General features: G+C 48.6%; 1 protein-coding gene across 1 annotated transcript in view; it reads right to left on the bottom strand.

Annotated features, from left to right (window-relative positions):
* The window catches only part of Pole (DNA polymerase epsilon, catalytic subunit), a 46,431-nt gene extending 19,479 nt beyond the window's left edge, over window positions 1-26,952 (bottom strand). Inside the window, exons 1-29 of the mRNA XM_076866185.2 lie at window positions 26,873-26,952; window positions 23,163-23,304; window positions 22,655-22,735; window positions 22,235-22,279; window positions 22,016-22,108; window positions 21,577-21,731; window positions 19,940-20,081; window positions 19,742-19,822; window positions 18,997-19,104; window positions 18,633-18,743; window positions 18,295-18,380; window positions 17,963-18,082; window positions 16,578-16,710; window positions 16,236-16,349; window positions 15,753-15,965; window positions 15,379-15,486; window positions 15,096-15,224; window positions 14,923-15,025; window positions 14,690-14,836; window positions 14,242-14,387; window positions 11,440-11,588; window positions 10,296-10,388; window positions 9,954-10,098; window positions 8,251-8,408; window positions 7,696-7,891; window positions 5,528-5,742; window positions 4,673-4,775; window positions 4,174-4,254; window positions 3,965-4,087 (exon numbers count right to left, since the gene is read on the bottom strand). Coding sequence (XP_076722300.2) covers window positions 3,965-4,087; window positions 4,174-4,254; window positions 4,673-4,775; window positions 5,528-5,742; window positions 7,696-7,891; window positions 8,251-8,408; window positions 9,954-10,098; window positions 10,296-10,388; window positions 11,440-11,588; window positions 14,242-14,387; window positions 14,690-14,836; window positions 14,923-15,025; window positions 15,096-15,224; window positions 15,379-15,486; window positions 15,753-15,965; window positions 16,236-16,349; window positions 16,578-16,710; window positions 17,963-18,082; window positions 18,295-18,380; window positions 18,633-18,743; window positions 18,997-19,104; window positions 19,742-19,822; window positions 19,940-20,081; window positions 21,577-21,731; window positions 22,016-22,108; window positions 22,235-22,279; window positions 22,655-22,735; window positions 23,163-23,304; window positions 26,873-26,934 — 3,582 coding nt within the window. The 5' untranslated portion in view covers window positions 26,935-26,952. The remainder of the gene's footprint in view (window positions 1-3,964; window positions 4,088-4,173; window positions 4,255-4,672; window positions 4,776-5,527; window positions 5,743-7,695; window positions 7,892-8,250; window positions 8,409-9,953; window positions 10,099-10,295; window positions 10,389-11,439; window positions 11,589-14,241; window positions 14,388-14,689; window positions 14,837-14,922; window positions 15,026-15,095; window positions 15,225-15,378; window positions 15,487-15,752; window positions 15,966-16,235; window positions 16,350-16,577; window positions 16,711-17,962; window positions 18,083-18,294; window positions 18,381-18,632; window positions 18,744-18,996; window positions 19,105-19,741; window positions 19,823-19,939; window positions 20,082-21,576; window positions 21,732-22,015; window positions 22,109-22,234; window positions 22,280-22,654; window positions 22,736-23,162; window positions 23,305-26,872) is intronic.
* Window positions 26,953-27,036: the final 84 nt, after the last annotated feature.

Raw genomic sequence — 27,036 nt, 5'->3', positions numbered from 1 at the left:
CCTAGGAAGCATGGGGCCCTGGGTTCAATCATAGCACTGTAAAAGAAAACAATAAAAGAAAGAAGTCTTCATTCTGTTTGGAATTATTTTCATATTTGGAGATATGGTAACTTAATATAAATAGCCATTTTCCCCAGCACCTTAGCTGACCAGTGGTCCCTTCTCTCCCTAGAACTTGTCATGGCACATCTGTGATATGCCAACGGCCCCTGGCACAAGGATCTTCTTCTTCTTCTTTTTTTTTTTTTTTGGTGCTGGGTATTGAAACCAGGGACTTGTGCATGCAAGGCGATCTTCTACCAACTGAGCTATATCTCCAGCCCCATAAGGATCTTCTTTCAGGCTCCTAGTTAGCTCTACTCTCTAACATTTACAGATACAGTAAGGCACAATGAAAGATATGTATCCTTCAGGCTGGGGATGTGGCTTAAGTGGTAATGCGCTCGCCTAGTGTGTTTGAGGCCCTGGGTTTGTTTCTCGGCCCCACATAAAAATAATGATATTGTGTCCACCTAAAACTGAAAAATAAATATTAAAAAAAAAAAAAAGATCTGTATCCTTCAAAATTGCTCTGGTTGTCTGAGTGCAGTGGTGCATGCCTGTAATCCTAGAGGCTTAGGAGGCTAAGGCAGGAGGATTGCAAGTTTGAGACCATCTTCAGCAACTTAGTAAGAAGCACTCCTAGGTTCAGACCCCAGTGATTGGGAAAAAAAAAACAGAAAAAAAAAAAAAACAAAAACAAAACTCTGGTTATTTATTTTTTCTTAAAGTGCGGAATATTCAAGCTTAAATTTTTTTTTTTTTTTAGTTGTAGATGGACAAGATTTTTATTTATTCATTTATTTTTATGTGGTGTTGAGGATCCCACCCAGTGCCTCACATGTGTAAGACAAGTGCTCTACCACTAAGATCCAGCCCCAGTTATTTTGATCTTTACTCTTCACATGGATTTCAGGATTAATCTATTAAGTTGTAGCCCCAAAACTCTGTAGATGATTTTACTGGAATCACAGTGAATTTTATGGATTAATTTGGGGCAAACTGCTTCTAATATTGAGTCCTTCCACACAAGAAGATGGTTCTTAGGTGACTTTTTACATATTTAAATAAAGTCACATTTTTTTCAATGAAAACCTTACATATATTTGTTACCAAGAATTTATTTGCTATTATTATAAATGGTACCTTTTGAAAAGTATTTTCTAATGTTTCCAGTGTAAAAGCTGCAGATTTAATTAATTAATTTATTTATTTTTATGTGGTGCTGAGGATCGAACCCAGGGCCTTGCACATGCTAGGCAAGTGCTCTACTGCTGAGCCATAACCGCAGCCCCAAAACTAGATTTTTATATATTATATTGTATCTGTATTGCTCAAATGTGTTACTCTTGTCCTATTAAATGTAAAAATAACATCTAGGCTTCCTTATATTTTGTGTTACAAGATCATATTATCTACAAACTGAGTTTGTTTCCCTCTTTTTGCATTTTTGGCACTGGGGATTGAACCCTGGGGTTCTCTACCACTGAGCTACATGCCCAGCCCTTTTTGAGACAGGGTCTTAAGTTGCTCAGCTGGCCTCAAACCTGCGATCCTCTTGCCTCAGCCTCCTGAGTGGCTGCTATTAGAGGTGTGTGCCACCATACCCAGCTTTTCTTTCAATACCTAAAGTTTAATTTTTCTTGTCTAATTATGCCAGCAAAGACCTCCAAACAGTCTTGAAAAGCAGCATGCTAACACATACCGCTCTCATCCCCTCCTTCAAGCTTCCAGTGTTTTGCCACAAAGCAGAGGTCTGCAGCTGGGGCCAAGATGTGTTCTATTAGAGAGAAACACCTCATCTAATCCGACTTCAACTGCTGAAAGCTTTATCCTGAACCAACATTAAAGTCTATCAAATGTTTTTTCTGCATCTCTTTGAGATGATCCTCTGAGTTTTCTTTCTTAATGATGAATTAAATGGACTCTCCCAGGAATAATTCAATTAGCAGCTTACTAAAACACTTGCCCCTCCTGGCGTGAATCCTACTTGGTCAATCATTCTTGTTCTTGTGCTACCCCATTGACTTTTGCTAATATTCTTGCATCTGTTGTTTATTTTAACTAAAAATGGCCTAAGACTTCCTATCTCACATTGTTATTGGTTCCGTCACCAACTAATAAGCACTACCAATGGTCACTAAGCACAGAATGTTGAGTAAAATTCCTCTGAAGACCTGTGTGGGTTTGGTGTTGGCTCCTTTTCACCTGTGGTTGAGTTCTCCTTCAATGGTTCAAATTCTGTTCAGGTTTCCTCATTTCTTCCAGGGCTGGTTTTCACAATTCTATGGTGCTGTCCATTCCATTTATTTTCCAGTTTAGCACAGAATGGGAATTTTTTCATTTTTTTCAGGCTTTATTGGTAATTACTCTGGTTTTCATTAATTGCTCATGTCTGGAGCCAGTCTGTGCTTGGAAGAGGCTCCGGCTGTCTCTTCATTCCTGCCCTTGCCATAGGGTTTCTTTCTACTTCTTGTGTGTCTGTTGCTCTGACTCTGTCAGATAAAACCTGAATCTATGTCTACTGTTCTTCCTAACACATGTGTGTAGACATGCAAATGTGCATACACTGTCTGCACACTACCAATCTCAATAGTGTATTTCCACTCAGTTCTGAGTATTGTCTAATTTCCTTTGTGACTTCTTTGATCCATGAATTACTTATAAGCCTTGTTTCTTAACTTCCAAACATGGTCTATATTGAAATTATTTGGAACCTGTTACAACTTACTTTGTAGTATATATAGGGTTGTTATTTTGTGTTCTTGCAAAGAATGTGCTTCTCTACTTATTTTTATTAGTTATTGATGGACCTTTATTCATTTATTTGTTTTATATGTGGTGCTGAGAATCGAACCCAGTGCCTCACACATGCTAGGCAAGTGTGCTACCACTGAGCCACAACCCAGCTCCCCCAGCCCTCACTTATTGAGTGTAAGATTTTGTTTGTTGGCTGGGGTTGTGGCTCAGAGGTAGAGTATTTGCTTCGCACATGCAAGGCCTTGGTTTGATTCTCAGCACCACATAAAACAAAATAAATAAAACTAAAAAAAAAAAAAGATTTTGTTTGTTTACTACAAGTAGCTAATTACTAAATCGAGTTAAGTATATCATTCCAACTTTATGTGTTTTTACTAATTTCTGGTCTGCTTAATGTGTCAGTTGAGAGAGTTAAAATTTCCCGAATTGCCAATTTTTCTTATAATCGGGTAAAATTTTACATTACTGAATTTGAGGCTACATTATTAGAATTTTATGTTCCCAATGAATTAAAACTTCCAGGATTATTCAATAACTCTCCTATGTCTGCTAATATTCTTGGGCTTAGACATTATTTTGTCTGCATTAATATAGTGATGTTGTTTTTCTTTTGGTTAACATTTACCTGGTGCATTTACTTCTTCTGTACCCTCATTTCTTAGGTACAGCTCTTACAAATGAGACATGTGAAGTCTTTAAAATCCAGTCCACCCGAGAGTCTGGATTTTTAAAAAATCAGGTGAGGGACTGTGTTGCTCTGGTTTATAGTTCACTTTAATTTTTCAGCACTTGAAAATATTTCTTCACTGTTGTGAATTTAGCTAACTCTTTCACTGTATTATCTCCACTGTTTCCAAGTGTGTCTACAGGAAAGAATGTGTGTCTATAGTAGCAAAACTGAGGCTACATGGTGCAGTGATGTGCTCACGCTCCCAGGTTTCATTCATATACCTCAATGTTTAAGCGTAAGATAGCTCTTTACCCTTACCTGATGACTCACAATCTGTTTCCAATTACATTAGTTAACACCGGAGGGCATTAAAGAACAAAGTACCAAGATGTACATTTTTAGGGGGAAAAAAAAACATCTTAAAGATGATACCGAGTACCATGGATGGTAGCTCCAGTACCTTGACACCCTGTGTCTCCTGGCTGAGTCTATTACCTGTCTCTTTCCCTCAAGGACAAACAGCTCACTGATCTTCTTCTGCTTGTAGATGTCACTCTTCTCCAGCAGCTTCTTATGCAGCCAGTCTGGGTGTCTGACGCGTGGCACTGGGTTCTTCACCTGCACAAGGATATCGATCAGGGATCGATGTGTCAGCTCCTTGGGTTCCCAGCCGCCGGGCTGGGTCCACTGGCTCTCGCCCTCACCTGCTGCAGAGCCGCGGGGATGGTGATGATCTTCTGGATGGCACTCCCCAGGCGCTCGATGTAGTAGTCCCAGTCCAGAATCTGCATGAGCAGGCAGCAGAGAGAAATGGCAGCAGGGGAGCTCTGTGTTCAGTCTCAACCCACGCAGAGCACTGTGCTAAATGTTTTGTGTCCTACTTAATCCCCTAGAATTCCAGGTGCCTGCTTCAGAGGAGGAAACTTGGTAGACAGCTGAATGAGCTTACAAGCCAATAGGCTGAGCCAGTACACTTAGCTTTAGTCTATCCAAAAGAACAGTCGAAGGGCCTCCCAGCATTTTGCTTTTCCATTTGTGCCCTAAAATACTCTATTTCCTCACCTCTTACACACAAGAAAGAAGGCAGTCAGGAATGAAGACTCCAGACAAGACAGGAGATATGATCCAAGGCAGGCATATTTTGCTCTATTCTCACTAGCTTTCCTCTAAAATTTTTAAGAGTAGAAAAAAACTCGTACTCACTGTCCGAATATCAAAGTCTTGAAGGGATGAGCTCTTAAGCCATTTCCGAAGAAAGTGCTTCCTCACTGTGGGCTCTGCTTGGAAAATGGCAAGTGGGATAGCCCTGAGTGAGGAAGAAAACAAAGAGACTCACAATGAGACTCGTCCAGATCCACTGTAACTGTAATTAAATGTACATGGAAGTGTTTATAAGAGCTTATAACCTACATTTTAAAGAATGTTATGCTGTACAGATTGCATCTCATGTATGTTGATAATGTTCAATAACTAGATGATGTTCCATTGTATTAAAAGACAGGTTTAACGTGTACTCCCCACCACTGGCTATTCTCAAGGCTTCCCATGGAGCCATCCCAGCTCTTGAAGTCCTGGTAGAAATTCAACCAGGAGCACACCAGGGACAAGCCCTTTATTCTGTGTGTCATCCACAGGCAGTCACAGCTTCCTCCTGTTTCCTTCGGGTCATCCCCACATGGTTCCAGCCTCTGTGCACACTGAAGCTTCCCGGTGGGACTGGCATCTTTTGCAACTGCCCTTGAAGTGGTTCTAGAAGCCAGAGGGCACCTTTTTGTCAGCACAGGGAACTGGGTGACACAGGGAAGGGAGCTCGACCCAGACCTTGCCTGGTGACAGGACAATTGCATATGACCCTCCAAGACACCCTGACTCTAAGCCCTCGACAGAAAGGAGTTGACTCCCCAAACTCAGGTTCTCCAGGCTCAAACCCCCAGGGTCTCACCAGGACCCCAGCAAGGCTTACTTCTTTCAACACCAACCAGCACATGTTCTTGCTGAGGAAGCTCCACCACCCATGCTGTTTTGCATAGCCAGTCCCTCCCTGGAGGGTGCCCCTACCTCTCAGTGACAGGAGAGCCCTCAGGCTTGCGGGAGATGATGTAGCGGCAGCTCAGCCCAGCATCCTTGACCATCTGGTCTCCCAGGAACTCAGCCAGGCGCTTTGCTGTGCTGATAGATGTGGACTTCTGCTCCCCATAATCTTCTAGCTTCCGAGACATTGAGCGGTTCTCAGATATCAACTCGAACAGCTCAGAATCGGGCATGTTAGCTGCCTAGAAAAAGAGGCAACGGGTGAAGCCCTAGTGGAGAGGCCGAGGTCAGGCCTGAGCTCACTAGGACTTTGATCCCACTGGACCAGCAGTGTCCCCACCCGAGGAGATAAAGGCAGGCTCTGTATTTTTGAAAGGCTTTCCTATTACTGCTCATTTTATTTATTTATTTATTTAAAAATATATCTTTTTTAAAAAATATTTTTTAGTTATTGATGGACATTTGTTTATTAAATTATACATGGTGCTGAGAATTGAACCCAATGCCTCACACATGCTAGGCAAGCACTCTACCACTGAGCTCTAGCCCCAGCCCTACTGCTCATTTTAATATCTAAACAAAAAGAGCACAAGACTTGAGTTTTTATTTTATTCAGTTGCACAAGAAATGTGTACTGGTGAGCAGCACTAAAGGTGCAGAGCAGAGGAAGGAGTTGAAGGAGGGAAGAACTGGAGGAAGGAGAGCCACTGGGACTAGCAGGGGACTCTGCCTTCTGGCCTGATGAGGCACCAATGGTGCTAGTGCAGTTCTAGCTTTCATTTGTGTGTATATGTGGTGCTGGAGATTGAACCCAGGGCCACATGTGCGCTGGCAAGTGCTCCACCACTGAGCACTGAGCCACCCCTTTGTATTTTGAGACAGGGCCTAACTTGCTGAGACTGGCCTTGAACTTATAATCTTTCTGCCTCATCTTCCCGAGCAGATGGGATTACAGGTCTGTGCCAACATGCCTGGCTGATGCAGCTGTTTCTTGGCACACTTGTTCCCCTACTGCCATCTGTAAGATCTGCTCAGCTCCTAAAAGCCAGAAAAATGTTCCAGAACATTTCAACATTCCTTTTACCAAGAAAGACTACTGTTAAAAACAGAGCAAAGGAGGAAAGGCAGAGCCACATGCACACAGCAGCAGTGGTGGTAGCAGACTCTGACTGACGGCAGCTGACAGACAGCAGTGACCATCTCAGGAGGGCAGATTCGAGTTGCCAGGTGGCACGCAGCTTGTACATACAGAATACACAGCAGCACAGGGGCAGCCCAATGTTCTGAGGAATATCTGTCACTGTAATTCATTTTGTATTTCTTTTATTACAGTGCAGGGAATAAGTTATAAAAGTTATAGTCAGGGGCTAGGGTTGTAGTTCAGTGGTAGAATACTCGCCTAGCACGTGTGAGGTCCTGCGTTCAATCCTCAGCACCACATAAAAATAAATAAAATAAAGGTATTGTGTCCAACTACTACAAAAAAAAAAAAAAAAAAAAAGTTGGGCTGGGGATGTGGCTCAAGCGGTAGCACGCTCGCCTGGCATGTGTGAGGCCTGGGTTCGATCCTCAGCACCACATACAAACAAAGATGTTGTGTCCGCCAAGAACTAAAAAATAAATATTAAAATTCTCTCTCTCTCTCTCTCTCTTTAAAAAAAAAAAAAAAAGTTATGGTCAGGTGTAGTGGTGCATATATGCAATCTCAGAGACTTGGAAGGCTGAGGCAGGAGGCTTGCAAGTTTGAGACCAATCTCAGCAATTTAGTAGGACCTTGTCTCAAAATAAACAATAAAAGGGGGCTAGGGGTGTATGTAGCTCAGTAGCAAAGCTGAGTTCAATCCCCAGTACAAAACCCCTGGGTTCAATCCCCAGTACAGAAACAAAGACAAGACAAAATTAAACCAAACCAAAACAAACTGGAGTTTACGTGTGCTTGTGTAGGGCCTATAGAGACTTTAAAAATCAGAGAAGTCCATGTGATCATTGGTAAATTTTCCCCCTATTTGATCATGTCAACTTAAAAATGCTTCCTTTAGAGTTGTCGCTGGACAGAGAAGCCAAGGGGGAATTCTGGGACACCAGTGCTAAGGGTCAGCCATGTCCATCTGCTCTCCAGGAGCCCAGGCACAAGGTCCCTTTCCTGCAGGAGAGGGTTGGTCCACTGACTCGGAGGTGAAGGAGGTGGCTCTGACCTTGCTGTATAGCACGTCCAGCCAGTAGTCGGCCACCTTGGCGACGGAGCCATACACTTCCTCCAGGGTGCTGCCCTTGAGGAAGGCCTCGAACACAGAGGACTGGAAGATTTTAATCAGCTGCAACTCCCCACGGCGTTTGACCTCGAAGCCCTTCAGCTCAGCCAGGGAACCATCTTCATTAAATACAGCATATCTGAAAAAAGAAGGGCCCTACAGCAAAGCCTCGGCGGGGCACTGGCTGCTTCTGTCTCGCCTCTGCAGTCTTCAGCCCGCTCTCGCCCCCCATCGCCAGTGGCAGCCAACGGCACTCCACCCACAAAGGGTTCTCAACTCCAGAACAACTCAAGGGCCTACCCTACAGAAACAGAGGAGGGCAGTGTGAGGAGCATTGCCGCACTGGGGTTCCGCTTCTCTCAAGTCAAGCCAGGGAGAAAACCCTACCAATACCCAGGCCTGTGCACCCTTGCTCTGGGCCTGAGTTCCAGATGGGTCGTGGAGCCCAATCCACCTCAAAGCATCTCCTCCAGAGCACAGTGGCTGTGAGGGCCCTACCTCTTCTTTAGTTTCTTCCCCTCTTCTTTGGAGGCTGGAAGGATCATGGCAAGGTAGGGCCCGTCAACTTCAAAAAAGATGCTGTTCTCTGAGCGGGTGACGTAGGTGAGTGAGGAGGGCTCTGCCAACTCCTGGTACTGGTCGTTGGTAAAGCCTTCCTGAGAAACAAGTGAGAAGGGATAACTTCACTCACAAAGGCCCAGACCTGGAAGCCATCTGCTGTCCCTTAAGGTGTGGACAGGTCAGCAAACTGAGGTTGTTCCATACAGTGGTCACAACCTGGCAGCGGAAAGGAAGGGTGCCCTGAGACACACAATAGCCTGCTGATTCTCCAGTACACTCTGCCCAGTCCAAGTTCCAGGCTGTTGTTTCCACATAGGACCTTCCAGGAAAAACACCATGGTTGCCGGGGTTTCAGGTGGGCGGGGGCTCTGTGGAGAACTGCCTGACTCTAGGGAGAACACAGCCAAGGCTGGATGGTCTCGTACCAGGAATAAGTACTCCAAAAACAACAGCCAAAAACCACAAAGAGGGCATGCCCAAGAGCACACGGCAGAGGTGAGGGAGCCCCAGGCCAACAGGGGGATCTGATAACCAACATGCATGGGTCAGATGGCACCATAACCTCACATGACAACACCCACCACCTGCTGATGCAAATAAATAAGCCAACAGATAAACAAGGGAATAAATGGGAGAAGGCTGACAGCTCCTATAGAATTTCAATTAATGTAAATGGAAGAAATGGGGAAAGCCCACCATAGGAAACCCACATGGAGACAAGGGAGATCCGGGTTAGCATGCTGAAGCTTACAGAGCAACAGGGTACTGGCAAAGTCTCTAATTCTCTCCTCTATAACCCTCCTTAACCACTGTGGTGGCTCCAAATTTGCCCAGGTTCTGTGCTCCCCCAGGAAGGGGACTGACCCTCTTTCTTTGGGTGTCATTACTAAGAATGGCACATGCAGCAGAGAGAAGGAACCTCAGAGTAGAGAGGTATGGCAGATGCAGACAGCACCTATTTCTGGTGACCCACACAATGTCCCTAAAAGTTGACCCAACACAACCAGGACTCAACAGTGGGGTGTTGGTTCTATGGTGGTCCTCCCAGAGAGCCCTAATAATCTCAGCCTCATAACAAGGAACAATAGACAGCCCTGGATCAAGCTTAGGCAACAAAATGGCTGGCTAGGAAACCAAGGCATAGCCCCAGGCTGGAGGGGATACAGTATAGGCTCGGGACAGAGGAAGGGCAGAAGCAAGAGAAGCAGGAGATCCCAGTGAAGTCTGGTTTAGTTATAGGGTGCACCAATAGGTGTTCCTTCATCTTGATGACTGTGCTGTGGCTTATGTAGATGTTAATGCAGGGAAAGCAGGTTAGAGTGTACATGGAATTTTTGTACTACTTTTTTAGTTTTCTGTAAGTTTAAATTAAAAAAAAAAAAAAAAAAAAAAAAAAAAAAAAGATCTAAAACAGTGTGGATACTATGCTACAGGAGAAAGAACTCACTTGGTGACTTTTGCAGACTGACCACAGACCCTAAGGCCAGAAAAGACTTGAGGAGGTGAGAAAGTGTGTTTGTATCAATTAGGATGAGCAGGTGAGCTGAGGGTCTTGCAAAGAACCAGGGAAATCACCCTCCCTGAGGGCTGCCCATGTCCATGCTGGATGAGATGTCCCTTCTGTTGCAACCCAGACTCACCTTGACCATGATGTTCAACATGGCCCCAGGGTAGGAGATGGTCACCTTGGGTTTCTTTGCATTGGTCGTCTTGATGACAAAATTTTCTGGGAAGCTATTGGGCAGGACGCACCATATCCCATCTGTGTCCAGTTCCAAGGGCCTCCTTTAGGGACAGAGAGGACTAAGGCCTCACGGATACGAGATGGTGGACCCATATACTAGAGAACCAAGTGTCAGATCCCGCAAACACAATGACAGCAAACCCAGCCATCTTCCCAGCGAGAGATCTTTTAGTTATCAATCCTCCCAAGGCCCCTACCCTGCTGTGTGAGCCCTGGCTGAGGACCTAAGCCCACTCACCCGATCTGTTCTATCAGTTCTCGGGCCTGGGTGATGATGTTGGCCCCCGTAAAGCAGACAATGCCAGCCATCTCCATGGAGTACCAGCGTGCCCTGGGGAAGACAGTTGGCCTGCAATGGATGGGCTGTGGGAGTCCCGCCACAGGGACTGGGGGAAGGAAGGGAGGACCTCCGGAGGGACGATGGCAGCAGCCACACAAGCTTGAAACAGGACAAAACCAAGGTAGGATTTGGCTCTGCCCCAAGGACACTTCTGTTCCTACTTCAGGAAGCAAAGTGTGGCTCAGCAAAGTTCCAGAAGGGTGCAGTGTACAGCCTTGGCACCAGCTCAGTTTGGCAGGACGCAGTCCCTTCCTAGACCCAGCTAATGCCCTCTATACTCCCCCTCCACCTCTGGCCTCTAAGAGGACTCCAATTGCTTGCCTGGGAGATGCCCTCAGCCTTAAGCTAGCCCACCACACTGCCTGCTTGGGCCAGTCCTCCACCTCCTGTCTCAGTCTCTCCACCCCCTCTGCCCCAGTGGCATTAAACATGTCACTCCCTCCAAAAGCAACAACAAGTAAATATATCCTTCCCTCAAAATTGATGACAGGGGCCAGACTCCCACCTTTATCCAAAGCTGCCAGTTGCCAGTCCTCTCATCCACCACACCCCTGATCGAGAGGCCTGTCTTGCCTGCTGTTCCTGAGGCCCTGACCATTCCTGTCTAAGAAACATAGCTCAGGCCTCACTGCCCACCATCACCTGAACCTGCTTCCTACTCCCCCTGGAAACAGTGTCCACTGTGGCTTTAAGATCCTGGCCCCTCAGCCAGCTCCATGGCCATTGTTGGTCCATGCCTTGTTCACCCTTCAATGCATTGGTTCTGTTTGGCAAGCACCCAGGCCCTTTCCATACTCCCAGGGGATGACAACAAGTGGCACAGTATGCTGAAATCAATAAGGTGCCCTTGTAGTCCACAGTGTTCAGACCAGGGGTCCAGCAGCCTGTATCTCCTCCAGCCAGCACAGCCCAACTCTCTGTGGCCTCCCACTCCCACCCTGAGCCCACGTCTCCAGAAATCAACGAGCTATCCCCCCATCTCTCCGGACATTAGGACACTCTGCCCATGTACTTGTCCCTGAGCACCCGATGCAGCCCATACCCCTTGCGCATGACGTAACCGTAGAAGGAGTTGAGAATGCACTTGTGAGCCAGCTGCAGCGAGTCATACAGGACCTCCATGTTCCTGCAGCGCTTCACCTCAGCTGCATCACCCGCCTCCATGGCTGCAGAGAGCTTCTTTTTCCACACCTGCAACATGCAAGCCGTGAGTGCTGCCTAGTTTTCCCATTTCACAGTTCACAAGGTCTACAGCCCAGAATTTATATCGCCTTCCTTCCATCCCAAGCCCCGAGAGTGTCTGAACAGACCCACTCAAAAACTGCCGAGGTTACAACCCATGGACCTTCTCCTCCTTCACCACGACACTTCCGCTGTGACCAAGACATCTAACAACGTGGACACTTGCCAAAATTCACATTTAACCTCACCCAGCCATCTCCAGCACATCCCTACCATGTGGACCATAGGGAGGCAAATGTTCCAAGCACCAGGAAACACAGCACATTCTCCCCCATGGGACCAGACTTGGAACAAACACCCGCTACAGCAATGATCCACCTGCACACCTTAGACCTGAGGTCGTTGCAACCCCTAGCAGAACCACATGAAAATGAGCTGATGACCACTGATGGGTCTCTTTGGGGCTCCCAGGCCAAGTCCCGCTGCCCCGCTGCCCCATGCTCAGCGTGTTTGACAAGTGAGTTACAGTGTACAATCGTAAAAACAGGAACCCGTGCCAGGCAGACAGCCGGCACAACCGCTACAGCCACCCCGCTGTGACAGTGCTTAGGTTCCTGACTGCTCGTAAGATACAGCAAGCGTTGGCCAATAGATGCTGCAAAGCCAAGTAAGGAGCGTGCAGTGTTCCCAATGATGTCTGGTGCTGAGAGACAACCAAATACATTTATCAAAACCACACAACTCTACAAAAGAGGGTGAACACACTCTGCCAGAGGTGTTGCGGTGGGTTCAGGTGATGGCAGATCCAGCTCACTTTCACCAATGCCCGCTGGCCCTCCTACCATGCTGTACCACAGAGACACTACAGCCACAGCCCAACACACAGCACCCTCCTGGTCCCAGCAGACCCCTGCTCCCCCGTCGAGATGTTCCAGGAACTGAATAAAGTCTTAGGCAATCGAGACTCCACAGAGTTTACATGAGACCAAAAGTCTTTGGATCACACATGCTGGGCCAGGAGGATGCTCATGTGGGCAGGTCATGCCTTCTATCCCTCCCAATGTGAGTCCAGGAGGCGGAGCTGCTATGGTGGAAGGAGAGGACTGAGCTGGGAGGTCATGGCTCAGTGGAGTCTTGGCTAGCCCTGCTGTGGGGTGTCTGAGGCCTGGGCCTGTCTGGCCGGCTTTGTGTCCCGTGACTAGAAGTCAGGTGTGCCTGCTTCTAGTCAGGGTGAAGGAAACAGCTCAGTGGATTCTGGTAAAAGCCATCGATACAGAAATGCAGAGAAGGGCTGGGGTTGTGGCTCAAGGTAGAGCACTTGCCTAGCATGCATGAGACACCAAATAAAAATAAAATAAAGATACGTGTCCACTTATAAATAAATATGAGGAAAACAATAAGATATTTACGAGTGCCTACTATATGCCAGGAATCCCGTTAGATTCTGAAGAAGCCAGGTAAAGTCACTTCACTTTCAGGGCCTATCTGATGAGGAAGGGAAGACAGATGAACAAGTACCCGCATCACTAAAATAAAGTGAGGGGGAAGGGCAGTTCCTTAAAAAGTTAAGCTCAGAATTACCATAAGCTCCAGCAATTCTACTGCCAGGTATCTATCCAAAAGAATTTTTAAAAAATTTTGAAGCAGGAATCTGAAGAGATATTTGTATTCCCACATCCACAGGATGATGCATAATAGCCAAAAGGTGGAGGTAACCACAACCCATCAGTGGACAAACGCACAGACAACACATGCTGAATTCTGTTCACAATGGAGCACTTGAAGGAATGCCAGGGACAAGTGCTGCACACTGCACTAAGTCAAGGAACCAGCTGAAGACACACACCGCAGGGTTCTCCTGCGTAAGGCACCGAGCTTGCCTTCAGACAGGCAGTGGCCGACACGGCTGGGCTGGGGCTAGACACAGGGCTCAGTCTTGGAAGAGGTAAGAGCTCTGCAGAAGCAGGGGGCTGACGGTGCAAAACAGCAGGCGGTGTGTGCACCACCGAGCAGCACCTGAGCCTTCAGTTCCACGCATACCCACATCACCACCACCAAGAGTTAAAGGTGATGGTAATAAAGTGAGGATGAGTGCCACCCACATTCTGGCGGTGCTGAAATGATGGGACACGCAGCAAGGGCCTTCCAGGTCTAGCAGCGAGGGGAAGCCTCCCAGCAGAAATCACTCGATGTGGTGCGACACAAAACTACAGCCTCCCATTGCAACGGAGGCACTGTTACATATCATCCTTGTTCTCATGGGATGAGCCCTAGTTTCCCTACCAGAGGTCAGCCAAGCAAAGCGCCATGCAGCTGCTCCACTCACCTCCCAAGTAGTGGGAGAACAGCCAGAAACCTGCAAGCCAACTGGTGCCAGCGAGACTCTCAGAAGAGCTGGCCTAGCCAGAGTCTGCAGGCTGCTGCTCTAAATTCTAAATAATTAGCTGAGAAACGATTGTTCAGAATCCTCCTGGGGTCTCAGGCCAGGGTGGATGAAGGGCTGTGTGTTCTTCACCCACAGACACTGTGCATGTTGTGCAGATGCGTCTGCCAGTTCAGGGGATCCACACCAGCACCTGCACACTGAGGACCATGAATGTCCACACGGGCCCAAGCAAAGGCCCCAGGAAGCCAAGCTTGGCTCTTCCTCAGCAATGCGCACCTTGTGCAACCCTTTGAACTCGTAGCGCCTGTCTCGGAAGGCGCGCACCGTGTCCACGTAGAAGGAGTTCTCCCGCTGGCAGATGGTGGTGAGGCGCTCCTCCACCTTGGTGACATGGAGCTTCTTGTAGGCTTTCCGGCAGTAATCTAAGTATCATGGAGAGTGGTGGGGACAGGCATGTGAGACTTCCAGACGTGAAAAAGCAAACTGAGACACAGGGATGCCCAGGAGCCCCGTTTTCTACATTAACATAAAGGAACAGAAAACCCACTGGTTTATGAACCACTGGTTTATCACAGCAAAAAAGAACAGGCTCTGGGTACAAAAGAAACCAAGACCACAGAAAAAACACCATGTACAGTGACCCGAGAGCTCTGCTGCCCACAGGCTGCCACATGCTGGCCAGAGCAGAGCTAGTGTGCAAAGCTGCAGCCTCCTGGGCACTCACCTGCCAGCCTCCGCTTCTCGTATTTGGCCTGCTCCTCCCGGGACAGCTCGTGAAAGGCCCGCACCGGCCCCTCGGGAAACAACGGGGGGAACTTTTCTGACTCCAGCTGGTGCTGGATTCGATGGTATTCACTGCGACTGGCCGGCACTGGGAAGAAGACGGGAGGGGTTCCAACAAGACCAGAATGTGGGTCCCGCCCACCATGCCAAGCAACCTCTGAGGCCCACACTCACTGAACTCGCCCCTCCACTGCCAGGCCATCTTCCTCTGGCAGTTTGCTCCAGGCTTGTTGAAGTCACATGCAGCACAGGTGGCCTCGTCTACCATGGCAGAGGGCTGCAGGAGACAGAAAACATTAAGGTCTGCGGAGACAGCTCTAGTTCCAATGTGGGAAGTGAGGGCTCACCTGCAGGCGGTTTGTCAGGATAATATTGGGGTACATGGCCCCCACATCCAGGTGGTAGATAAGGGGACATTCGATTCGGTTGGGAACATCTTTCAGAGAGATGAGCTTGGTCTTTATCTGATCACACACCTGCAGAGAAAGGGAAATGAAGGGATGCTGGTGTCCAAGGTGAAACTGGACAAAAAAGGAGAGTAACCACAACAGACAACACTTAGGGCCCAGATGCTTGAGCACTGATGGAAGGGCAGAGCCAGACACAGAACACCCCACTCTGGACAGCTACCTCTTGAAAGTTGGTGGCCTGCTCCACAGGCACCTTCTCCTCTTCCTCAAGGGCATGGCGCATGGTCTTCTCCACCCGCTGCAGCAGGAAGTCAAACGCAGCAGGATTCTAGAGCAAGAAATACGAGAGGACCCGGGTCACAGGGACAATGCACCTTACCTATGCCACAGGTGTGACATGCAACCAAACACAGAGCCCCACTGTGCACCATGCACATGGCAGGAAGTGCGGCAAGAATGCTCCCAAAGCACACCACGTGAGGCCTGCCCTGGCAGAGAGCTGGGCCAGAGGAACCACCGGTAAGAGGGGCCAACTGGGGAGAGCAGGGAGAAGGGACTCCGCTTTAGCTGTGGCTTCCCAGGCAGGAGGCGCACCATCTTAAACCGGCAGGGGATGTCACTACGGAAGACGCCCGACTCCAGTGCCTCCACGTGGCCCCCCACGTAGGTCTCAGCATCCAACACGTGGCCATCGTCTGTCAGCTTATTGAACTCCTGCTCTTGCTTGTTGGGGAAGATGATGTTGGCGTGGAAGGCCTGCACCATCAGTAAGGCCTCACACAGTGTGCCCGAGCCCTTCCGCAGCACCTGCAGGAGATACCATGTCCAGCTGTGTACCCCTAGAGCCTGCCAAAGGCTCTGCAGCCCAGGGAAAGTCCAGGACCCACAGAAAGACCTCAGAAAGTGACTGCCACAGGAAAAAAGAGAAGGCCTCCACGATTATTCCACATGGAGCCCCAGGTGTGGCCTCACACACCAAAATCCTGCTGCTGCCTTCCCCCAGAGCCCGTTAAGACCAGCGCATTTGGGAGGCACCAGTGCATTCAGAAGATGGCAGGGAAGTAGAGGGACACTGACCTCATCAGGCTCCATGGGGATAATGGTGCACAGGGCAAATATGAAGGGATGGACATACTTCATGTACAGGTAGTAAGTGGCAACAGCATCCGACACAGAGTATGTGGCCAGAGTCTGTGGAGGGAGCAACAGAGGGCAGGGCCATCACAACTCAAAGGCCAGGGAAAGGTAGCAGGCTTAGCAGGCAAAGCTTAGAACAGTCGCCTCCTAGAGGAAGAGTACCCCACTGGGCCAAATGCAGCCAGCATAGACAGCCAGCACATGGCCCGGGGATGTGGCTTCTCTGGTGGGAACAGGGGTGACCTCACAGCTGCAAGGAGAGCTGGGACGTGGCTCATGTACCTGGGGCTGCTCGGTGGCCATCCGGCACATGTCCTCAGGATCTAATTCCACAGGGTCGTAGCCAAGCTTAGCCTTGGCGGCCGCCTTCAAATTATGACTGCCCACGGGAAGGTAGCTGTCCCTTTTTACCCACCTGGGAAGAGGAAAGTAGATGCCAAATACAATTCTGTGAACACAAGAGTACATCTAAGACTGACACTAAGACCCCACAGTGCAGGCCCCGCAAAACCCTCCACCTGGAGCTAACCTCACAAAATACAAAACAGAAGGCAATGCAGGGCTTCCCTGGGGCCCCTGGCCTCACATCCCACCCTCAGCAAAGTACTCAGCCTTTCAATAGAGAAGTGAAAAGGCAAGTTGGCAAGAATCCTCAGGCCACTCCCCAGACCTCCCCTCTGCCACCTCCAGCCTTGTTCTCCAAACCATATGGGGTGTTTCTTCCTTCTCTTATAAGATCCCCAAGCATGAAATAGGACCATCCCTGCCCCACACTGGGAACGCAGCTCCACCTCCCCCCCCCACCCCCGCCCATCAGCCTGCAGGCTCACACCAACACCTTCCCTGGGAACAGCACTGTTTCCACCTCTTGTGGCCTCTGTGCCAGGTGTCGTCCCCTCCCTCCGTGCAAACTCTCTTATTTCTCATCTTGAGTTCATTGACTACCAGGGCTTTTACCAAGACCTACATGCCAGACTCCTAATCCAGGACAAAAGCCCCAACCAACCCAACCCTAGGCTCCATGTCACCAAGGTCAACAGTCTCCAGGATTCTCCAAGTGGGTGGGGCTTTCAGACTAGTACAAGGATAACAGCAGAAACACTTGTCATCTGTAATTGCTCTCTGCCCTCATCCCAGGCTTGACTGACAGCAGACTGCCAGGCACCCACCCCCCACTGAGGCCCCCATCTGCAGTAGCAGATGGAGCTCTGCCTCTCTTTACCCCTGCCACACTGTAAACCAGTTCCGCCTCCTGGCCTTCCCCCACCCCGAGTGCGGCACCTAACATGAAGCATACATAATGGCTGAGAAGGACACACCTCCCCACCAGCACAGAAGCCACCTCTCTAGCCGACACCTCCTCCAAGCAGACGTGCTGGGGGCCAACTGACCCAGCGTTCTCACGCCACCCTGGACCTGGCTGCACAGCCACACTGAGTCACACTGCCAGCACTTCCTTCTGGTCTGACTTCCCCACAGGCCCACGTTCGGTGTGTTGCTGACTAAATGGAGCATCAGCAATGTCAGACTGCGTGTGCGAGGGCTCCGCAGAGCTGCAGCAGTGGTGCCCTCAGGTGACTGGTGGCCCTACAGAGGCCACTCTCCTCCAGTCTGCAGACCTCACCCACCAGGCTGGTGAGAAGCGGCCAGCCGTGCATGGGCTCTACCTGAGGCAGTCCATGTGGATGCACTGTGGCGCCTTGTACTCCCCCTGGCTATCCTTCTGGAAGCCGATCTCCTGGTACATGCTCAGGCCGTGGGCCGCTGCTCTGGCCTCCACGAACGGCCTAGGTACAGGACAGAGGAGCAACAGGAAGAGGTGAGTCTCTAGTCCTCCTTCCTCCGTTTCTCCTCAGGCACAGGGAAGACTGCTCCCAGGAGACTCCAGAGCAAACCAGGAACTCTTCACAGAAGTTCTTCTTCATCAGGCCGAGTTCCTACTACTTTCTCCTTCTCCCCAACACTTATCAGTGACCCATAAATGGGACGCTAAGCTCACCAGTCAAAAAAGTCCCCGTTGTAAGTGACCATGATGGTGGGTTTAGTCTCCTGGATATGCTCAAACCATCGCTGGATCAGATGGACCTGAGTTCGACAAAGCAGAGAGGTCAGAGCACTGCTTTAATCTGCTTCCATCAACTTCCAAACACCTCCCCACAGTCCAGCACTGGGCCCACACCACCCCAGTCTTGACCATGGATGAGGACTGGCCCTGAAAAGGAAGCTGGCATCCCCGCCCTGATTCCAGGAATGCCCGAGGCTTCATAAGGATCAGCACAAAGATTCATGTCTTATCCCCAAATACAGGGCAGTCTCCTCCATGTGAGGGCTCTTTACCTCATCGGGTTCATTGAAGACACAGAAGGGCCCTTCATATTCTGGTTTGGGGGTGAACTCAAAATCTTCAATATCTTCAGAAACGATCTCCCTGTTAGTGATGAGGTAGCCCTGGCCAAGTTCACAGCAGGCAGCAGGAGTCAGAGACAGCAAGGCCAAGACATCTCCAGCACTGCCCGCAGCCTCATCACGCGGGCTCCACAGCAAGCTCCCAAGAAGAGAGCCACATACCTAGGTCTCCTCCAGGAGGGAGGGCTGTGCACATCTCTGGACTCTACCCCCTCACTCACTCAGCAACTCCCAGCTGCAGGTGACCACACACAGTCCCGCCAGGGAGCTTACCTCCCAAAAGCCATCTGCTCACCTGGCCATCAATCATGTAAGAAATCATCATAATCTGGTCTGTTTCAGCATCAGGAAATTTGAGGGGCAGTTTGGTGGTCTCAATGTCAAATGCCAACACCACAGGGTCCTGGAGGGAGAAAATGAAGCATGAAGTCAGCAACAAAGTCAGACAAGATCTGGACACCCACCACCAGCCTGCTCCACCTCTGCTTGCTCCAGGAAAGAGCTAAAGACTGCTAGAGAGCCAAGAGGCTCACCACGGTGCGCAGCTGAAGTACACAGGTAAGGCTAGAGCTGCGGTGAGGTTGGTACACACCACCCAAGCTCCATGCTCTTTAAAACCACTGCCCCAACGTGACCTTCAGGGCAACCCTGCCGAGCGACCGTGGCAAGGCTGACCTTTTCTTTTTGGATTTGAGAAAACTGAACACTAAGACTTCCCCAGACCAGCAAGTGAGGCCTGAACCAAAGTCTTCCTGTCATAACCCATTTGTCCTCAGTAAACTTCACTGTTAGCTACCCAGAGTCACCGTCTTCCCCCTGAGGTCCAAACCCAGTCTAGCTCCACATCCATGCCAGACCATGAAGTTATACTCTCAGGTCAGACGCTGATAGGAAGAATTCTCACTCCGTGATACTGTTTAGAAAACATTTGAGGAAAAAGCAAGCAAACCTATGAATCAAATTCACCCTTTAGCACTGAATCTATCCCTTCAGAAAACAAGGTGAAGTTTCAGGACTGAGGAAATCCAAGCAGTACTTACAGGTCGTTCAACAAGGTCATCCCGGCGGGTAATGTCCACTGGAAAAGCATTTCCCCGGTATCTGATGTTGTACCAATGAGCCTGCAGAGTGCACAGGGAATTCATGGGGCCCTGCATCCTGAGAAGTCTACCTCTCCACAGACTTATCTCTAACACCAGTAGGGACCTCACTCAAGAAGTAGCCTGCCAGACTCTCACCACATGGATCTTAAGGTCGATGGAGAGGCGGATGTGGTAGGGGACGTCATACTCGCGCATGTCCACTATGTTATCCAGCTGGTCAGCCACTTTCTTAGAGGTTTCCTCTTCATCAGTAATTACACTGCCCCCTTGCAGAACGCTAGGAAATAAGCAGAGAGAGCCACTAACTCAATTACACCCTGATAGGGGCTGGAGGAGGTGAAGACCAGAGTCCACACCTAGCTAGCACAAAGGGTAAACTGAGATGATTGCAATGACTAGAGCGGTCCCTTGAGCAGTAGCCTTGGGAATCAACTTCCTGTGCAACTGGCCATACGACAAATTCAGTTCAGTACACACTTGAGGTGTGTGCATTTTACATAAGTTACATTCAAGTGCTACAGATCAGGAGAGCACCCAAGTTTGGCCAGACCCTACCATGTTCTCTCTGCTACTGCGGAGGTTGCACCACGCAGGGCTGAGATCAGACCCCGAATTCACAGACCTACGTAAGTTCTCCACTGTGTAGACAGACGTGGCCAACCCTTACAGAGGGGTTGCTTCCTCATTGTGAAAATGAGTAAGACTACAACCAGCCCACCCCACAGGGGAGTGGTAAGTACCACATGAGTTAATAATTGTGCAGCCCTTGGCTCACTACACAGTAACGCAATAGTAAATGTTAACTTTGTTTGACAGCTGATCTTCTATCCAAGCCAGAGATCTGACACCAGAACGTTTGCTTCACTATTAGCCCACTAAGCTCAAATACTGAATGGACTAATCCTGGGGTTCAATACCCAGTACAAAAAAAAAAGCATCTGAGAGATGGCTGAGGCCTCTGTAGACTCAGTCTCTGATTACACTTGCAATATTCTGAAAAGTAATTTGTGGCATCACTGGGAAGGGGAGGTGAGGGGATGGACTGCAGAAGTGTTCAGATGGCCAAACTGAATTTTATCAGAGGGTACAATCATTTCTAAAGACACCCAAACTTAACTACCCAATGTATTCTCTCCTTAAACTCTTACTTCCTTGTTGACATCTAAACATACGATGAACAGCATTTGGTATTCTTTAGTTAAAATCTCTGTGTAAAACCTAAGGATCTCTGGGGAAGACATGTTCTACAAATCTCAGCACTCAATACAAGCTATGGATGGGCTGTGTCAAGGTGCTAGATGAGGGGCCTCTCCAATTGTCCAGTGTTAAAGCAACTCAACTGTAGAGCCACAAGCCCACCCCTCTTACAAGAACAGAGAACCATACTTGGGTACAGCTGCACATGCCTGTGCTCCCAGGTACTCAGGAGGTTGGGGAAGGAGGATCACAAATATGAGGCCAGCTTGGGCAACTTAGCAAGACCTCGACTCAAATAAAAAGCAAAAAGGGTTGGAAATGTAGTTCAGAGCACTAGAACATGAGGTCCCTGGGTTCTATCTCTAGCATTAACAGTGGGGGGAGACAGCTAAGATGTAAAAAATGACATGGGAAGCTGTGGCTTGTTTAACTAAAACAGAGCGCCTCTCAGTGCTCAAGAGTTTCTACATTGAGCAGAGCTCGGCAGTGAGGTGACTACTGAGAAATCCCCATCTTGGTCCATCTTGTCACCCTGGACCTGCTGGAGCTCTCCAGGTAAACTTCCTCTTGTTTACCTGGAGAGCATGGCTGTGTATGCATCACTGGCACGGTCCTGCTCCCGATTCTTCTTCACAGCAGGGGAGATTTCTTTCCTCACTTTGACAAGGTCCTCCACAGTGTGAAAGGACAGCTTGATGTAATTTCGCTTCAAACCCACCAAGTGATTTGGCTATAAAGTGAAGAGACCACCTTGTGAGTTCAAGAGAAACAAGACATCATTGTTGAGTGGATGGGGGTAAAGCAGCACAGATGCACACACGAATCAGACTGGGTGCAAAGCACCTGTCCCCCGAGTGGGCACCAGCCTCCTGGAGAGCATTCGGAACAGCCCCATCCTCCGTCCTCTGCCCTACACAAAACCCAATGATGACCTGCCTTTCTACTTTTTCAGTCTTGCCTGATACTGACTGGACCCAGCCTCTCTGTCCCTGGAAGTGTCTAGGTGGTACTCACCAAGTCCAGGTCCTCTTTGGGGACAGTCTCTACTTTTGCAATTTTACCCTGAAACTTCTTGGAGAGAAAAGATGAAACTTCTCGTTCACAGCCCTAAATCAGGATCCGAATGAAAGGACTTTCCATCAGTAAGGTCTGTTTCTTCCTTATCTGTTTCCCAGCTCTGAAGCCAACCACAGGAAGGTGCATTGTCTGACCTGACTCCAAGAACAGACTTACCTTTCTGGTTGCAATGTAGAAATACGGCTTATAAGGTAAGGCCACCTGCAGGAGTCACCAATCCACCCAAAGGCAATGAGCAAGAAAAAAGGGAGACAAAGTGAAGCAACCTGAATTCAAGGCATCAGAACTTTGACAACCCTTAGGAGGGAGAGCATATAGGAAATTCAGATCTGCTTGTGTCTCAGGGGCAAGAACCTAAGAAATACAACACTGTCACTTCCTGAGCTAACTTCTCCCTGGACATCTTAATTGTGACTGAAGTGGCTCCCAGTGACCATGTTCCTGACAGGCTGTAGGCAGCTGCACCCTAGAAGCCTCCCATTCCTTCCCCCATAGCTGCAGCACTAAATAAACACTGTCATTTTGGACAACTGCTCCTCACAGGTGGGTTTTGGTTTCTTGGGGACAGAAGCTTACCTTAAATCTGCTTCCATCATCTTGAATAAAGTAGTAATCCACTGCACTGACTAAGCGTCTATCTTCATCTAAGACCTCAGTCTGCAAAAGAACCAGGTCAACATGGGCAGATTATCCTCTGCACAGCCTAAAGCCCTTATAGGAAAGCAGAACAAATCACCCTGCAAAACTTTATTCCACCCTGCAAAACCACCACCAAGCTGGTTCACAAGCACTGTATCATAGCAGCTCCCAAAAGGGGATCTCTCTGAGTCTCTTCTTCATTGTCCTTAAAAGCTTCATTCCCATGGCAGACAGGGTACCCCTGCTTTATTCTTCTCAGGGGCCTCTCAAAGCCTGTGATGATGTTGGGAGCAGAGAAGGCGGGCCAGGAACCAGCTCTCTCACCTGTGTCAGACACAACAGACAGGCCCCCAGAGCTGCCCACTCTTTGGGTAAGGGTCACACTACATGAAAAGATGCAGCCACCCGCCTGGGGAGGACAGGCTGAGGAAAATACAGTGCTCACAGGGTGCATGTTGATGAGCCAGCCGGTCTTCTCACCAGGTTCCTTCAACCTCTCAAAACCAAATCGCAAGTCCATCTTATCTGTCCACTGGCTCCGCTCCAGGCGCTTAAGCGCAGAGACTGAGGAAGTGGGGCCATCATCGCTGAATGAAAGAAGAGAATCCAGGTCTTACCACTTATGACACCACCCACCCCACAATCCTCAACTCACTGAGCTAAGTGCTTCTGATTGGCACAGTACGTGCCAAGACTGCTCGAAAGCCTCACCAAGGGAGAAGCAGGACAACAGCAGACTCCTCTAAACCTGTCTAACTTTGGAAAGAGAACACTAATCAAAACAGCAATTACAGCTGGATGCTCTATCTTATGTGATACTATAAATACATAAAAACCAGCGCTGTATTCCTTATCCAAGAGAAATGAAAACCAATGTTCATACAAAAACAGTGTATGTGAATGCCCACATAATAGCCAAAACCGACAAATGACCCAGATATTCCTCCACAGGCAAGTTGTCAACTGTGGTTTATCCATATACAAATACACTCAGCAACAAATGGATTCACACAATTTGGATGGATTGCAAGAGAATTATACTGCATGATTAAAAGCCAAACCCCCAATCACAAACTTCACGATTCCACTTATATAGGACTTTTGAAATAAAATTATAGGAATGGAAAGCAGATTAACAATCAACAAGCATGGGAGAATGGCTACAATCATAAAAGGCAGCATGTAGAACTCTCCTGCACTGCTCCATGCTTGATCTGGGTGGTGGCCACACGGATATCCTATGACAAAACTGCATAAAACCAAGTGCACACACATACATCAGAGTGCATGTGAGGCTGAGGGGATGGGATCAGTGTTGATTCCCAGCTACGACACAAAACTCCTCATGTACAACAGCACCAGTGGAGAAATCTGGTTTTTATTATTTCTGATTGTATCTCAACATTAAAAGGTGTTTCTTTTTAAATATGCAAAAATGAGAGTAGAGATGCTGGCTTATGACTGCTGAGATGAAAAAGATGCAGTGGACTCTAAATACAGGAGAAAAGAGCAGTCCACCATCGCTGAGAATCAAGCAAGGACCAGGATGAGACTCTGCACAGGGAGCCCAGGTGCTCATATTAAGTTTCTTAAAGCAGAGCCAACAGGGCACATATATGTAAAAGACTCCAGCTAAGAGCTTTTCCCTTTCCTATGAAAGATTATAATTCTGCTCTTTTGTTGCAATTCCTCTTGTCTAGGAAAAATTCCAGATTAACCATCTCTGAATTTTACTGATACCCTCCAACCATTTGCCAATTGATATGAACTAGGGTCACAAAAATACCTGCTGTGGCAAAATAAACTATACCTTAAAAAGGTATCATATCCTGTAAGGCACCTGACTCTAGAGGTCAGCAGTTAAATGTTGATAAAATGAGGATTTATTTTTCTGTGGGAGAGAAATGGTCTCCACTAACTAATTTCTCAGCTCTATAGTAACAATGTATCAGCCTCAAACTTCCCACACCTTTCTCTGGATCAGATCTTGTAATAAGTCTTAAGTATTCATATAGACTTTATCATAAATCTTAAATCCTAATGAAGATTTTCAACCACCAGAACTATCAAACCCATTCTGATTCCAGAGCTGTTCCTGTCCCCAAATGTTCACAGTCTTTAGCTTCACAGAGCAATGACACCTGGATGAACCAGTACAATTTCAATTTACCAATCTTCGAAATATAGCAATCCTTATGTTTATTAGCATTCTAACTTTCAAAAAAGCTAGTTTCACTGACACAGTGGTTCAGGAGGATAGAGCAAGAGAATCACAAACTCAAGGCCAGCTTCAGCAACATAGTAAGACCCAACCTCAAAAATAAATAAATAGGGCTGGGGATATAGCTTGGTGGTACAGTGTCTCCGGGTTCAATTTCCAGTATGTACACACATACAAAAAGCTAGTTTCCTCTGGGTAACACAGTTCTAAGACTCTGAAGCCTTTATAATTTTGACCAGAGGCCTATTTATTTCCTAATCTAAGCATGTTCTCCACTCTTTTTTTTTTTTTTTTAAAGACAGAGTGAGAGAGGAGAGAGAGAGAGAGAGAGAGAGAGAGAGAGAGAGAGAGGATTTTAATATTTATTTTTTAGTTACCGGCAGACACAACATCTTTGTTTGTACATGGTGCTGAGGATCGAACCCGGGCCGCACGCATGCCAGGCGAGTGCGCTACCACTTGAGCCACATCCCCAGCCCTCCACTCTTTTTTTTTAATATTTATTTTTTTTTAGTTCTCAGGGGACACAACATCTTTGTTTGTATGTGGTGCTGAGGATCGAACCCGGGCGGTTCGCATTCCAGGCAAGCGCGCTACCACTTGAGCCACATCCCTAGCCCATGTTCTCCACTCTTCAAAGACAGAAGCAAAGCACCCAACACCCTGTTTCTGTTTAATGTGAATCAGCACTTTAAAAAGCAGTGAGGAGGGGCTGGGGATGTGGCTCAAGCGGTAGCGCGCATGCCTGGCATGTGTGAGGCCTGGGTTCGATCCTCAGCACCACATACAAGCCTAAGCCCACACATAATTCATGCCCTTAATTATAACACCAGTTGTTAGCTTACAAACCAGTGGATATATAACTGTTTCTTCAGAACAAGCCTTATTTTGTGTGAAGGTTATTACTTGGGTCACCTACATTTGAGAAAGAGAATGACTACATTACAAGACTAAAAGCCTTACTTTTTTGTAAAGAATGATAATCACCATGGTAAGTAGATTAATGGCCCCATATGTCCTAATCCCCCAAATTTGTGTCTGCTACAGGAGGAAAGGGACTTTGCAGATATAGTTAAGGATCTGCAGGTAAGGATTACTCAGGTAATCACAAGGTCTACCGTAGACTTTATCTCCACAACATCTGGATTCACCTTTAATCAAGAACACAGAAAAACTACCCAGAGGCCTTGCTAGAGAGCACGGCTTCAGGCTGAGGCCCAGATCTTTATCAAAACAAAGGCCGAGTGAAGCCTGCTCATGGAGTGGTGGGGCTGGAAAGCTGCTCGCTCAGCTCGACCTTCTCTCGAACCCTTTCTCTAAACTGCGCATGTCCCTTTTTATCCAGTCACAGGACAAAACCTGGAAAACGGGGGACCGTCACAAGGCAGCAAGTGCGATATTCGCTCGGCACCACTGACACTGTCATTCAGTTTTCACGGTGAGCCTTAGAAGAGGACCGTCTGTATGTTAAAAGGTTACTTCCTATACATCCACATTGCACAGAAGGGGCGAGGCGTCCTCTGACAGCCCTCGGCCGGTGGGAACCCGCTCACCCAACTGCTCGGAGCAGCCAGGGCTCTGCGGAAACTGGAGGCGACCTTGGGCCTTTGTACAAAGGCTGGACGGCCTCCGCCTGCGTCGGCGGTGAACACAGCACCAAGCGCGCGTCGGACAGGGGACGGCTGGCGGCAGGAAGAGCACTCCAGGGCCTGGACGCGGCTGGGCGCTGGCGCGCTGCACCCGTGAACCCAGACGAACGCCGCTCCGCCCGAACCGGGGAAGGCGCGGGCGGCAAGCACCTCTGGGGCTTTCCACCCGCGAGGCTGCCGCGCAGGTCCCGCGCCCGCCTGAGGCCCGCAGCCTCCCCAACCACGCCCCCTCCCGCTCAGCCGCAGCTCCCGCGGGCGCCCGGGGAGCAGGACCCTGGCCCTCACCGGCTGGCCTCGGCGTCCGCGCCCGGCTCCGCGCGCCGCAGTCCGCTGTTCCTCAGAACCATCGCAGCGCTCGCGGAACTCCTCAGCCTCCGGGACGAATTTGGCGCGTTCCCACCGGCTCTCGCGAGATACAGGAAGCACCGGCCGTCCAATCAGACGCCTCG

The sequence above is a fragment of the Callospermophilus lateralis genome, chromosome 1 (assembly GCF_048772815.1).
Source record: "Callospermophilus lateralis isolate mCalLat2 chromosome 1, mCalLat2.hap1, whole genome shotgun sequence".
NCBI lineage: Eukaryota > Metazoa > Chordata > Mammalia > Rodentia > Sciuridae > Callospermophilus > Callospermophilus lateralis.
This window is presented reverse-complemented; position numbering and strand designations above follow the sequence as displayed.